Source organism: Phoxinus phoxinus (genome assembly GCF_949152265.1).
Source record: "Phoxinus phoxinus genome assembly, chromosome: 8".
Classification (NCBI taxonomy): domain Eukaryota; kingdom Metazoa; phylum Chordata; class Actinopteri; order Cypriniformes; family Leuciscidae; genus Phoxinus; species Phoxinus phoxinus.
This window is the reverse complement of record NC_136883.1, coordinates 23,895,727-23,911,749: the sequence shown is the minus strand read 5'-3', so window position 1 is coordinate 23,911,749 and position 16,023 is coordinate 23,895,727. Positions and strand designations below refer to the sequence as shown.

Below are 16,023 nucleotides of genomic sequence, written 5' to 3'. Positions count from 1 at the left end.
TGCATCATTTTGTTGTTGTTTTTTCTCTAAGTCTGTTTTATTCTCTTCTGTTTTGGTTTTCACTGTCCTGCTCAATTCTATTCATTTTGTCTTTCTTTCTTTTTTTTTTCTTTTTTTTTTTTCTTTCTTTCTTTCTTTCTTTCTTTCTTTCTTTCTTTCTTTCTTTCTTTCTTTCTTTCTTTCTTTCTTTCTTTCTTTCTTTCTTTCTTTCTTTCTTCCCCCCCCCCCCCTCTCTCTCTCTCTCTCTCTCTCATGCCTGTCAGATGCAGTTAGATGACCTGATTCCTCTAGACTCCAATCCAGTTTAAACTCCATCATAGTTGGAGAAATGTAATTCCTCTGCCTTCTCCATCTCTCATTTTCCACACACTCTCTTTCCCTCCTCTGAAAGTCTGTTTGAGTTGATTGCGGTTGAAGTTATGGTCTGATAAACAGAGAAATGTATAAAGGAGAGGAGGTGAGAGAGTCCTTATCAATCAGGTAAGAGGATGAGGGATAGGAAAAGAAGGGATTTCCAGGAAGAGATAGAAAATAAAGAAGGGATGAGGCAGAGGGAAGAGGAGAAGATATTAAAAACAAGGCAGTATTTCCCCACTCTCTTCAGTTTATGATTTATTGAGCTGTTGCAGAAACGCTTATTCCATAATCTTTACACATTTGTCCTACTTTAGTCATGAGTACTTAGATATATGTTCTTTTAGCATTGGCTTAAAGATTTAGCCTGTTCTTTCTGCTTTCTGACTCTTTTTCTCCTCTTTCTCTTCCTCCATGTGGGCAGATGTTCTGGAGAAGGTTGTGTAGGTTAATCGGGCCATTGAGAATTCTGGTGTTATTCCAAGTTAGTTTTTTTCTGCATGTTCCTTGAGGAACAGCTCTTCGATTTTTCTGTAAGAGGGATTGTGTTGATGTACCTACAGGACTTTGTGAAAACTAAAGGGGCGGTCACACTAAATTTAGCATTCTGTACACTTTCATTCATATGCATGTAAAAAGAACATGTACGCAAATATATGTGTTGAATTTTATGTTTGGAGACATGCAAATGCGCTTGGCGGAAAGACATTTGTCCAATTCGTCACAGATTGACTTCATTAAAGTAAAAAAAAAATTAGACCTCTTTATGAGAAACTTATATAGTAATACAAACTATACACCAAATATTTGTAATTAAAAAATATATAGACATATTTAATATATATATATATATATATATATATATATATATATATATATATATATATATATATATATATATAAAAATGACAAAACACACAAGATAATTTAAACGAAAACAAAATATAAAACTTAAATTGAATATTTAAAACTATGATATCAGTTATACTAAAATAACACTGATCATGGGAAGAAACTGGACTAGATGGTGTTTTAATTTACTGTCACTAACATTGAAGATGTAGCAGGATTCAAAATCATTTTCACACTTAAAATGTGCCAACTGCCAACACTTTAAGTTCTTACACATGCAGTGGTGAAATACTTGACTGGTTCGGTTTCACTGATGGTCCTCTGTTGGATCTCTCTTGAGCCTCATTGAACTGCCTCCTCTTCCTCTTCTTCCTCGTCTCATTAGAGGCAATGTACCATTCTGAATGTTATCGTGGATGATCTTGCACTGTGCGACTGGCAACATCATCTGATGATTTTATAGTCCGCCGTTATAGACTGAACTTTGCCGTATCATCATATTTAGTCTTATTTGCATACAAGGCTGTTGAAAATATCCAGTCTGTATTAGCTTTAATGGAGATAAATTATTTTGTGTTTCCTTTTTTTATTTCCTGTTTGCAGTTTTGACATGACTTAAGTTTATAATAAGGTAGACCGTCTTAGAAAAACAGCTGCCAACATTCTTGTTCATATTTTTGGGTAAGCTTGCTCTGTTTTTCAGCTGTCTAACTGCTCGTTAGCATCTCCCACCTGTCTCTCCACAACAGGCTGTAATTTTGTGAATTATATGCGTTTAGTATGTGTTCGTCATTTTCCATGGTGAGTCAAAGCAATGCTGTTAGATTCCTTCTTCTCAGATGTAATTTTAATTTACAACTGGCCTGGGGTGCGTTTCCCGAAAGCATCGTTAGCCAACTATGGTCGCAAGTTCCGTCGTTATCAGCATAGTTCAACGATTTGGTGTTTCCCGAAACCATCGTTCCAACGAACGTTCGCAAACAGCATCGCAAACTTGTGTGGTTGGAGCGACAGCTCTCGAGCTGTGGTTAGAAGCATAGTTTCTAGTTTACATGAGATGTAGACTGAATAAATCCTTATCTTTAGCAAAATAAGCAAGCTGACATTCAGTACAACCCGTGTTATTTATTTAGAATACATACAAATGTAATTTACGTCTTTTAGTTTGTCAAGAGATTTAAAACACCGTTTTTGAAGACTGCGCATGTGCGAACGCGCTCTACTATGTAAGAACGAGCCAAATATTGAGTCTGGTAATAAAGCAAAATAACTGAGAAAAATTAGAAATGGTCTTCAGATGCCATGTCTGTAACTTATATGACAAAATCTAGCGTTAATTCGATCTCAAACAGATTAATTAAAATAATTTATTAGTCCACCACGTGCGAGACGTCATAAACCAGCGTGGTTGAACGATACTTTGCGACATATGGTTTCGGGAAACAGTCGTGACGAGCTAGTTGATTTCTCCAACGATGCATCATACTATGGTAGTTAAGCAGTGAGCTATATAGTTGTACGGGAAACGCACCCCTGGTCGGGCCAGTGGTTCAAATTTTTACTTGCCCCGCCCCCACCACAAAAAAAAGTATTAAATAAACTAATTAATTAAAATCGTTATTGTTTTCATTGTGTTTGACCCATGCAACCTTTAGGTTATGACACCAAATTTCACAATTCTTGATTCCAATTTTGATACCACAGGAAAAACTACTAACCTAACTAACATAAATTAAAAATATTATTAAAGACAAGTAAACAAATAATCAACTGCAATAGCTCAAATAAATGCAATAGAACAAATATTAAAATGAAATAAACATAGCTTTTTAGGTTTTTGAGGGAGGTCTACCAGTAGTTCTCAGGTACAGAAATTAAATAAAGTAATCAAAAGTAAAATAGCACTGCATTTTCTTCACTGTATACATTAAATATAGATTACTCCTTAAAGTTATAAACGTTATTCAGTCAAGAGCAGTGAGTGATTTTTTTTCTCACAGCAGCAAACAGCAGCAGGAATATTAGGCTGCTGAGCTTTATTTCTCAACTGTTTACATTCACTTAAGACATTAACCGACTATGTTTACTAGGATACTCGGCAAGACGGGCATTTTGACATAATTTTGTCCAAATTTGTTTGTTCAAGTGCAAAAAGACATGAAAGAGAACTCAATGTAGTATTCGGTCCATCGGGCAGTCATTATTGTCAAACCCTGTGTCTGTGAGGAACTTACAAGAGCAAATTCTTAATTCTTTTTCTTAATTCTTAAAGAAAACTTCTGAGTTATATAAGTGTTAAATAATATACTAAAAGTACTTTAAGGGCTGAGTTTTAGACTAGATTATACTTAGATACCTTGTTGGCCAACTTTTAAATCCATCATATAGGCCTATATCCATTTTGGAAAAAGCAATCACAGAAGGTATTGCTACAATCTCTGTGAAAACTGAAATCCAAGAAGGCAGACAAAATGAGAGAAATGTCAGCTAAAATGCAATTTTTTATATACTTCTAAATAATTTAACACCAAAAAAAAGTTCAGTCTAATTGTGCTATTTATCTTAATGTTTATTTAGGGGATTATTCAAGGGTGCTATTTGTGTGTTGCACAAGTGTTACCAATAGGGTATTCCAAATCAGCCACTTATAAAGTTCCATATCTGAAGATAGTTGCCTATGTAACCAATTCGCCTTTGGCTAAGCCACGCCCTAGAATGTAGATTGACCAATCAGAGCGCAGCCAAGAACGAGCTCCCACAGAGGTCCGACACTTCTTCACAGCGCTCCATTGCTTTAACACAGGCGTCTCATATTTTTGGTCTCGGCAGGCTATTACCGTCGTAGTTTTATCAAAAATATGGTTAAAAGTTGTGCTTGGAGCATTTGTAACACAGAAACGCGTTTCCCAGAGAGGTTGGAGGGGGGTGTCCGTTTTTTTCCCTTCCCAAAATCGAAGTCAAATCCTGACAAGTGTCGTTTTTGGATTAAACTGTGTGGACGTCCTCACAGTCAGCGAAACCCCTCAAGGATGAACAAGCACACTTTTGTGTTCTTTAAGATACATTTAGCTTTTAAAGGGGTCATGACATGGTTTTTTTTATTTTATTATTATGTTCCCTTAGGTGCAATTATAGTATTACTATAGTTTTTTTTACAAAAAACTTTTAAAATGTAGTGATTTATGACCTTTTCCCACCCTGTTTCTCATCCTCTGATTCACACAGTCTGTTTTGGGGGTGTTTCCCCTTTAAGAGTTCAGTGTTAACGCCCACTGTTATGATTGGCTAACGTCAGTGCCTGTGCATCAATTATTAACGCCCCCAGCCAGAACATTTGCGGATTCGGCGTAACTGTTTAATAGCGGGTGATGCATGCGAAGCGATGGCTCTTGCAATGATAAAACCTTATTATGTTTGAGCCGGAATCAGAGGAAAATGAACCATCACCACAACAACGAAGACTGGATCAGCCCGTGTCCACATGGAAAGTGAAACTATTTTGAATTAATAAAAAAAAATTAACCCGAGACACTTGAAAACGGATTATTGTTGCATAATTATCCTATAGCTTCATTTGCTAACAGTTTAACATTATTTAACTAATTCCAATGAAATGATAGGGTGTACCACGGACAAAAATGCATGCACAGACAGGCCATCTTTGAAGATGCAGCATTGATAAAGGCAACATTTTTAATTTTCTATCACATGTAACGTTAGGCCTACTAGAAAGGCGACATATTTTCAAGATTCTCTTATAAAAATGTGTTTATATTAGCCATGGTAAAAAGTAAGTTTGCGTCGTCGTTATTGAGCCCATAGTCGGCACGGACTTATCTTTGAGCAACAGTTTTCTGGCAAAGCCAGCATCATATTGAGATTTTTTCCTCAAAACAGTCATCCTTCAAATGTATAGAACACTGCCGTGACTGGGACGTCCGCAAAAAATAAAGTGCATCCATTTTTCCCTGACGACTGGATCTTTCAGCGTATTTAAAAAGTAGTTTAAAGTTTTAAATACATTACTTACAGTTTGCGTCGTCGTTGTTGAGCCCAGAATAGACGGCACGGACTTATCTTTGAGCAACAGTTTTCTGGCAAAGCTCAAAACAGTCATCCTTAAAATGTATAGAACAAACGCTTAAACTAACACTGCCGTGACTGAGACGTCCGCAAAAAATAAAGTGCATCCATTTTTCCCTGACGACTGGATCTTTCTGCAGCGTATTCAAAGATGTTGTTTGTCCACAGCCAGGAACAGCACATCTGCGGCATCGTAATCTCCCTGTACACAGACCCACTCGCTGTCCGTCCACTGAACACTTGTGAGGCGCGCGGCGCGCGGCGCGCGGGCGCGACAACGATACGAAATGAGCGTAGTTGTCTTGCGCTTAAAGCGTAGCTGTCTTGCGCTGGAGGCGGTCATATGCAAACGCTGGTACGTCACTTCGTACCGTGACGTCACTTCTTACCATGGATCCAGAACGAGCTGTATTTAGAGCTTGATTAAATAAATGATTCGTTTATAATGGGGAGGACGTCTTAAGCTATGAAACTTGCAGGACGTTTTAATGGTACAAAGACCTCTTATATACCAAAAGATCAAGGCAAATTTGGTTTCTCATGTCATGACCCCTTTAACCTTACTGTGAAGTTATACTAGTTAGTCAGTTTTATGCTGTTTAGGTTATGATTTCGGTTCTCTTCCCTAATTGTTGATACGCTAGCACACGCTGCTAATAAATACAACTTTATACTCGCGTAGTCCGTTTGCTTTGTAATAACGATTATAGAAGTGAATAGAGACCTACCCAGCTTTGCATGAACAGTGTTGCTCTTTGATATTGTTAGTCCCAGCCTCCGTCTCGATCAGGATATGCGGTGGTTCATTTTTTGACTGTGACCATTATGCTTTTGCCTCTATTTGGATGCCTTGTTGTTACTTGCGTTTCGCCGGTATGTCTTGAATATAGCCTTCGAACGCATATTGCAGCCACTTTTGCCTACTTCTATCAGACACTTTATTTGCTGCTTTATAAAAGTTTGATAAAATTTCAGCAGGAAGAGCTGTTACAGCATAAGCCATGTTGATACCAAACCAGAACCCAGATGAAGTTGACGGACGTAGCAACAGTAACTAAGGGGGGCGGGGCTTAGCCAAAGGTGAATAGGCAACAAGGCCTCTCACTTTGTTTTTGAAATGGACCCATTTTTTCCCATGCTTGCACCTCCTTCATAAATGCATTTGCACTGGCTGTTTTAGAGATTTAAACATAAATGCACCTTTTTGTTGTATGAATGCATCTTCAGATGTGAATTCTGTTATTTTACAGTGTACAAAGTTGGGCAGTATCTAGTCTGCATTCTTGAGCAGATAACATGTTTTAACAGTGATAAATCCTTAACTAAAACACGAGCGTTACATTGTGTTGAAGTCATTCTGTGTGATGAAAGCTGACTCATCTCTGTGATCTAGACCTGATGAGACCTCACGGCGCATGTTCTTGTCATCGCTCTGCCGTCCTGATCAGACACCCACTGTTTAATGATATTAAATCACAACAGTCCGGATATTCTTCCTCACAGCCACACGCGCCATCACATGCTTCTCCATGCGGAAACGTGTGTCTGTGATGTGCATCAACCTCTGCAAGTGTAATGGCAGAGAGGAGATGATAGCCATCCCACATTAAATCTGTTAAAACCATATAGCGCTCATATTGATGGCCCTCAGTGCACACTAACAGGATATTAATACTGCTTTATCCTTCTTATCTTCACATTTCAAAGAGTCTGAACACATTATTATATCAGTTACTGTCATAATCAAGTCTGGAGGCTAAACAGAGAGAGTATGATGCGGAAAAAGATAGAATATACTGCCATTCTTTAAGAAAATCGAGATGGTTTGAGTTTGAGCTCTTTTCATTTTCTCAACTGCTCAAACACACATACATACACCGCCACACATGGGTCAAGATTGAAGATTGCGGCCATGTTAAACCCACTTCCTCTTCTTACCGCAGACACACACTTACACAGTCGCTTTGGCTAATTGAGGAAGCAGGCTGTTTCACACCACGTTGCTTTGAATGATGAGATAAAATGTGCCAATTGATTTATGTGGTACAGAGTTGCGTGTCTCACCTGAAGAATCTCGTAAAATACTGATTGGTTCATGTGTGGATAACCACAACGTTAGCGCCATAAAAGAAGATCTAAAACAAGATGTCTTGCTGAAAGCTGGCTTTTTAAGATCAGTCTTGAAGGAAGGCTAGTGAATCAGAGGATGGTAATTGCAGTCTTAGCAGACTGCAAAGGTTTTTATTGGCAACTGCCTTCTAAGGCTAAATCTGACTGGAATGGAGCCTGATTTGAGATTATTTGAGATGCTCTGCATAGGCAGCAACTCCTCTCGCCACACAAATAGCCTTAACGTGAGGCACACAAGACAGGCAATGGTGCTGGAATCCAGGAGGGTTTAGCATTTATCAAAGTTTTTTAGCATCTCTAATGCAGAGTTTCCCAAACGGGGGTTCACAAACACCTGGGAAAGGCACAAGGGAACTCAAGGGGGCTTTGTGAGTTGATAAAAAGCTAATAATTAAATCGTAAAAATTTTACTGAACTGTAAGCAAGTGTGTTGTTAAATGATCAAAATACTAACTTAAAAACTTACGTTAAGTAAATATTTTAGGGCAAAGTGGGTTTGGTTGAGAAAAAAAGTTAGGGAATTGCTGCTCTAATGAGCCTTTCTTTCTTTCTTTCTTTCTTTCTTTCTTTCTTTCTTTCTTTCTTTCTTTCTTTCTTTCTTTCTTTCTTTCTTTCTTTCTTTCTTTCTTTCTTTCTTTCTTTCTTTCTTTCTTTCTGTAAGTAGAGGTTGTGGCAGTGATTGTACTTTTGCTCCAGATTTTGCTGTGCTATTTTTAGGGTGTGTAGGTGGGCTGGCTCTCTTATAAAGAGGGTTGTGTGTGTGTGTGTGTGTGTGTGTGTGTGTGTGTGTGTGTGTGTGTGTGTGTGTGTGTGTGTGTGTGTGTGTGTGTGTGTGTGTGTGTGTGTGTGTCTGTATTATGTGTGCTTTTAATTCAGAATGGTCTGTGTTGAAACCAAAACAGTAATTAAAGTGTTTTGAAGACAGGCTCATGCACACAATGGTCGTGCATATCAAGTGCACAATCACATCTTGTTTTAATTTGATTTGGCGATTTTTTTTCTCAGACTCTTTTCAGTGCTTTTTACTTTTGTCGTTTTTTTTTATTAACATCATTTTGAAAATAATAAGTGAATAAATATAAAACATACATATAAAAAGAAACAAAAAACAATTTACAAAATGTGTATGCATACAAAGCAAAACATTCAATACCGTCCAAAAGTTTCGGGTCAGTACATTCAGCGAGGACACATTGAATTTATCAAAAGTGACAGTAAAGACATCTATAATTATAGGGATGGGAATCACAGGGTACCTACCTCACGATACAATACGATACGATTCACAATACATATAATATCATGATTCATGATACAGCAATTTTGCGATAATCAATATATTGCTTGACAATCCTATCACGATACATCACGATATCTGACTATGAAAACAAAATGCCTGTGAAAAGGTTGGATTGCAGGTTTTCTCTCTTTATTCAAGTCCAAACTGTTAGAAAACAGCACTAAAAGTTTTTCAGTCTGTAAATTAAATTAAAGGTAAACTAAACATTTTCATTGAGATCAGGGTGATAGCATTGCAAGTGACTGCATGTTCGTGGTATTACAAGTGAATTTTACTTTTACCAGGCAGTTCTTGTCTATTGCGTACTCTTTGTCGATTTAGTTTGTCCCACCAATGGTATAAAAGCCGAAGTGGGTCCAGACTTTGGACCTACGTGGCTGGGGCATCTATTATTTTACTCAGACTGCTGCCACCATCCCGTTAAAAAAAGATTTTTCTTAGGCTGGTTAAATTATGTTCACATTTCCTTCATTCATGTGTTGAGCACCACCTCGAGGAGGCATGAAGTAGCGACGCCAGGAAAATCTATTTAGAGAGCCTTATTTCATTCATTAAAATATCGATATTTGGCGCCAGCGTATCGATTCTTGTATTGAACGGAGAAAGAAAATGATTTATTGCCCTATCGATATTTTGTCTCAACCCTAATAATGTTACATAATATTTAATAAATGCTATTCTTTTGAACTTTCAAAATCCTCAAATAATTATTAAGCAGCACAACTATTTTCAACATTGATAATTATAAGAAATGTTTCTTGAGCAGCAAATAATCATATAAGAATGATTTCTGAAGGATCATGTGACACTGATTCAAATTACATTTTAAAATATATTAAAATAGAAACCGGTTATATTACTGTAGTTTTGATCAAATAAATGCAGACTTTGTGAGCTAAATTACTTCTTTAAAATACCATAAAATATATATATATATATATTACAGACTCCAAACATTTAATATGCATGTTTGTATAGACATAGACATAAAGATTGTATGTTGATGTTGGTAGGTTGGTAAGCAGTACTACAGAGATGTCCCAGGATGCCAGTGATTTCAGTGTCTACGCTCAAAGCCAGTGACACACCCATGGTTTACCACACACTGGCTCTGACACACACACACACACACACACACACACACACACACACACACACGCACACGCACACAGGGAAAGCCCCGAGCTTGCAGAATCATAGACAGCTTGACAACTGGTGTGTCTCTCAGTTTTCCAGAATGTGAACCATCAAAAAATGTTCCTCCTTAAAGGATTAGTTCACTTTTAAAGTGAAAATTCTGTCATCATATACTGACCCTTAAGTTGTTTCAAACCTGTATGAATTTCTTTCCTCTGCTGAACACAAAGGAAGATATTTAGAAGAATGTCAGTAACCAGACCGTTTTTGGTTCCCATTGACTTCCATAGTAGGAAAAAAATATACTATGGAAGTCAATGGGAACCAAAAACTGTCTGGTTACTGACATTCTTCTAAATATCTTCCTTTGTGTTCAGCAGAGGAAAGAAATTCATACAGGTTTGAAACAACATAAGGGTGAGTATATGACGACAGAATTTTCACTTTAAAAGTGAACTAATCCTTTAAGAGCAAATATGCCAGTTGTATGAGCATATTTTGGACATTACTTTTGCAGCAAATCAAGTTCTGTTCAAGATGCAACACACACAGACTGCAGACAGAGTCGGCATGAAATTGCAGAGTCACTGCAGTGCATCAATACTCATCAGAATACGACGCTCACAGCCTGCCAACTCGTTGACCTTGTGTGTGTTTGTGTATCTGGGTGTTTTTTGTCAGTGTGTGAATATTCTGAATTAAAAAAGATTTCTCTTTCGTGATGAAACCTAACTTCTTTTTTTTCTTCTGTCACTCAGCCCAAGCTAATGGCGAAGGATCTTCTAGACCTGGTGGCGTCCCATTTCAACCTGAAGGAGAAGGAATATTTCGGAATCTCTTACGTAGATGAGACGTACGTATACCCAACACATCCGATTAAATACTACATATGCCTCTAAGACTGTCAGATGAAGCTGCAGTCATGAATAGTTCAGCTCTCTGACTGTGGATGAGTGAGCATGCTGTGATAATGCCACAGGAGATGATTGGCTTCCCTCTTTCTCCCTTCTTCACTTTCTGCCACAACTTTCATTTAGTCCTACACAGTGTGACCTACCGCTGTGCGACATTTGTTAGACGTATCTTCGCATGATTTCTTTAAGCCACACTTAAGAGCAGCATCACGTCTGTTCTCGCTGCTAGTGTGCCTGGGGAAATGTGTTATATGTAGTTTTCAAAGATTTTGAAATGTTGTCTGGTGACCTTTGATCCGCCCGCTGATCCTTCCCAACAAGGGGTTGACAGTTTGCAGTCGCCAAGGACAACATGCAAATAGACAAATGGATTTCTGTCAGAAACAAGCACACACAGTGTGAGTTCAAGTTTTCCTATACAAATACAATTTAAAACACATTGTGTTGTTGCTTGTCAGTGGTACTTGCTAAGACTAGCATCAGTGTTTTATATATCAATGCAATACTTTCCTGAGTGCTTTTGTTTTTGTCATCACTGACTAAAATGTGATGACATCTTGAACATAAAACACCCCTCTTGTGGCTCATTTTTCACATGATGTTTTTTAACGTTATGTGCTACTATGAACGAGACACTGTAAGATGTTGCAAGACTTTTCCGGTTGCTGTAGCAGATGCTATCAGTCATTTCTCTTGGGCTGTGTTTCAGGGGTCATTTCAGCTGGTTGCAGTTAGATCGTCGTGTGCTGGAACATGAGTTTCCCAAGAAATCTGGACCCATTGTGCTGTACTTCTGCGTAAGGTAAGTACAATGGCACCAAAAACACAATAAACACGTTTTCAGAATATAGTGAGCTGCATTTTTAAGCATCAAATTGGACGTTTGAATGCGCCTGCGAATTTTCAAAAATGAAAATATAGTGGATTTGCTCGACCGCCATGAGTCAGCGCAAGCGGAGTGATACAAACGCTGAAACAGCTCCAGTGCTGATACTGGGGGAATATCGCACGGCTGGAAACGGCTCTCAGCCAATCAGATTCAAGAACCAGAAAGAACTTATTGTATAAATACATATAATGTTCTTATTACAATTTAAAAAATCACAGTTGGATATTATAAAAAACAACACTTTCAGAGTGAATTGGCGTCACCACTTCTGTCTGAGTATTTTCGTATCGGGGAAGAGGGGTTGTGTCTGTGTTTGTTTATTCTTTCAAATTAGCGGGGTCAGTAAACCACAGCTCACTAGCGGTTACAGAGAACTCAGCCAATCAGAATACACCATTCCTCTCATTAACACCCCCAGCAATTTGAGCACCATGGCAACAGCAGAGTGTTAATCAGACTGTGTTTGAATTGCAGAGCATGAGCAGATTTCTGCTGGGAGGGTTGATTCATTTATATTTTAATTGCATCTGCTTCGAAATATGACCAATACGAAGAGCAACCCAGTGTATTTATTGCTCATGTGTGTTTGTATGACTCCGTGTGCGCGAGAGAGTTATAGTGGGCAAATTTGTTTGCTTCCTCACAGTATTTTACCGTGTAAGTCGCAATCAGCACACAGTCATACATCACACTCGCTGTGGGTGGATGCTGGTTTATTGCTGTCAAGCTCAGCATTAAAATAGCTCAGCAATTGTTGGGGCACATTTGGATTGCTTTTCTTTCTTTCAGTCTATTCCACTTGCATCACTTTGCTTTTCTGGGTCACACACAGACACAAACACTTAAATGCATGCATGCATTTTGCTTTAATACCTGAGTTGTATGTCTTCTGCTTGAGCTATTGCATGTCAGTGCAGTTTGAATTAGAGTGAAGAGCAGAGTCGTTTTAATGCATGCATGATGTCCTGTGTACATCAGTGTGTATGTGTGTGTTATCCTTTCTGCCTGTGATTGGGCTATTGATTGGAGAGAGCTAAAGTCTTTGATGCGTTTAAGACTCTGTCTCACTCACATCTCAAATTAAACCAGCTGTCAATGCTGTTTTAATCACTTTGATCTCTCTCACTTTCACTCATTCTCTCTCTCTCTCTCTCTCTCTCTCTCTCTCTCTCTCTAAAACTTTCTTCACTGCCAGTTACTTCTTTACACAGTCATGGATTCAAAGCATATATATTTGTGTCATGTGTCGTAGTGTTATTTTAAGTGTGCCTCAGTGTATGTTCAAGGTCATATACATTACATGCATCTGTATATATAGGCTAGCTATTTATGTGTGTGTCTGTGTAACAGTCCATGTGTGAATGTCACAGCTTGAGCCTTCAGCTGAAATGAAAACTGTCATGCTGAGACTGCTTATTTATTCATGCTGATTTTGAGACAATTACTTATGTGTTTGTTTGTTGTTGTAGTTCCCGCTAACTCTAATCTGAGTGCTAAATGAAGCTTGTACAGTGGAAATTGTTTTCTTTTTGTGGGTTTTGAAAGGGATGGAGACAGCGAGAGGATATAGCGAGTGTTTATGATGCCCTCTAGTGATTGGTTTTTGACTCCGTGTATATAATAAATTGTTTCTTTCAGTGAGTTCATTGAATGACCTGGTAAAGTGGACTCAGAATTGGTTACTCATACTGAACAATTTCCAATCACATTCACAACTAATCTTAATCTGTGAATTGTGTATATTGTATATGTAACTGCTGTCTTTAAACTTGAGCCACTTTTGATGTGTGTATTTTCTTTTCAACAGGTTCTACATTGAAAGCATCTCTTACCTTAAGGACAATGCCACAATAGAGCTGTTCTTCCTCAATGCAAAGTCCTGCATCTATAAGGTAAACAGTTGTCACTGCTCTACCACTAGAGGGCAGTATTAGCTACTACCCCTTTGGTTAAAGTGCATACATTTGTTACCTCCATCTGTTCACATGGAGCATCTAAGCCATAAATGCAACGTAACAAATCACTCGGGAGCTGCCGGAAAATGACATCATGATAACACTGATAAGCTGATGGCACCATTAAAACATTCACATTATCAAGCTCTTCTCTATCGACTATCCTTCAGGCACCAAACAGCATCAAATAAAATGTTATGATATACACATATGTATGTAATTTACGTATGTATGTAAAGTTTTTTTTTTTAAAGGACTGCATTTAATTGATCAAAAGTAACCATATATTTTGATATTGTTAGAAAAGATTTCTATTGCAAAAATATCAATATGCTGTTCTTTTGAACTTTCTATTCATTAAAGAATCCTGAAAAAACAATATATCGCCGTTTTCACAAAAATATTAAGCAGCACAACTGTTTTCAACATTGATGATGATAACAAATTTCTTGAGCTCCAAGCTAAGCTTACTTAAATTGGAATGCAAAAGGATCATGTGACACTGAAGACTGGAGTAATGACTGCTGAAAATTCAGGAATAAGTGACATTTTAAAATATATTAACATAGGAAAAAGTTGTTTTAAATTGCAACAATATTTCACAATATTACATTTTTTTCTGTATTTATTATCAAATAAATGCAGCCTTGGTGAACATAAGAGACATAAAGAAAAAAAAACTTTCCAACACCAAACTTTTGATATATATAGTTTTAAAATGTTTCAAAAAGTGCTTAATTCTTCCAAAAACATTCAGTATTTGTGAATGTCATTGGTCGCATACCACAGATTCTCGCCATGAGCTCATTGCTAACACTTTACTTTAGTGTCAGCTTCCCATTATATGCCAGTACTGTGTGTGTGTGTGTGTGTTTGTGTGTGTGTTTGTGTGTGTGTTTGTGTGTGTGTTTGTGTGTGTGTGTGTGTGTGTGTGTGTGTGTGTGTGTGTGTGTGTGTGTGTGTGTGTGTGTGTGTGTGTGTGTGTGTGTGTGTGTGTGTGCGTGTGCGTGTGTGTGTGTGACATTCCTGAAATTCTTGTGATCGGCAAAGGTAATGAATCGCTCCGTTTGTCTTGGTCATTTAAGTAGTAAAGACCCCCTACACTTCAATAACCCCTCATCTAAAAAACCCACGTGTGTGTATTAGGCTTTGTCCTGCTATTGATTACACAGGAAATAGCTGGAGTGATTTAGATGGACCCTTCAGTGATAAGTCAGCAGATCAGCTCATTAAAAAAAGAGAGAGATAAGATAAGAGGCAGATTAATGGAGATGTCCTGTCTGCTGTGATCCTGAACCTAACTCTCTCGTTCTTTTTTCTCTGTCTGTCTCCAGGAGCTCATAGAGGTGGACAGTGAGGTGGTGTTTGAACTGGCCTCCTACATCTTACAGGTAAGTAACAGTTGGACTGTTTATCACTTTATGCACCTTCACGAACCCTGCGCTGAACTTTTATGAAGTTCAGGACGTCTCAAACACACGTGTGTAAGCATTATAGAGTCATATTCCGGTCACTACAGTATTTCAGCCTGACAGGGTGCTTTATTTTAAATCTAAAACAGGATGTTTCCTTTGTACTGTTAGTTAATCATACGAGGGAAGTACTTTAGAGAAATACGGTTTTCCTTTATGATGTGTATGTGTGATCCAGGTGTTGTAGTATCAGGTATGTTATGTGTGTTTGACCTTTCAGAGGATTCAGTCCAGATGGCTGCGACTGCATTCCCCACTGAGACACACACTGTTCTGTGTATCAGAGGATACAATCTTTCCAAGCGTTCTTGTCTACCAGCAAAGACTCTTTATTGATTCTAAAATATGTCATTTTTCTCTCCCACAGGAAGGTAAAGGAGACTTCACGAGGTAAGATGCTTTTTGAATGAATGAATCACCTTCCATTGACCCCCTTTAACATGCACACACTATCAAAATTTCTATCAGTGTGTCATTGCAGAGTGAAAGCAGATCCAATTTGTGGCATATATCAAACTCTCCTTCCCACATAAGCACATGCACACGATTGAAGAGAGATGGAGAGAGAGAGGGAATGAGAGAGATATGGGGGTGTGAACCCTGGGAACGGAGACAGAGGGGAGGAAATGGAATGCAGAGGATAAACAGTGTTAAATTACACACTAACCTCTGGCTCTCTCCATTACACACACACACAGACTCTTGAAACACTTTCTACACACAGTATCTCAGCTACAAATCTGTCACATGTGCATCCTTCCAGCTTTACTCTGTCACTCTGTGTCTGATCGTTTTCTTCGACTCTATTTCCTATTACACTTCCTCTCAACCTCTCCAACGTTCTGTGTTTGGAGTGGCACACTACAAGTATGCAGCTTATTTAGTGTGCACATTTTATTATCGTGAAATAGCCTGATAGATTTTGCCAAAACGTGCA

At 38.1% G+C, this 16,023-nt stretch overlaps 1 protein-coding gene across 18 annotated transcripts in view; it reads left to right on the top strand.

Moving 5' to 3' along the window:
* frmd4a (FERM domain containing 4A) overlaps positions 1-16,023 on the top strand; it is a 167,927-nt gene that overhangs the window by 122,596 nt on the left and 29,308 nt on the right. For all 18 annotated transcript variants that reach the window (XM_079620354.1, XM_079620349.1, XM_079620362.1 and 15 more), the window contains 5 exons: positions 10,615-10,709; positions 11,480-11,572; positions 13,467-13,551; positions 14,949-15,005; positions 15,454-15,476. In XM_079620354.1, coding sequence (XP_079476480.1) covers positions 10,615-10,709; positions 11,480-11,572; positions 13,467-13,551; positions 14,949-15,005; positions 15,454-15,476 — 353 coding nt within the window. The remainder of the gene's footprint in view (positions 1-10,614; positions 10,710-11,479; positions 11,573-13,466; positions 13,552-14,948; positions 15,006-15,453; positions 15,477-16,023) is intronic.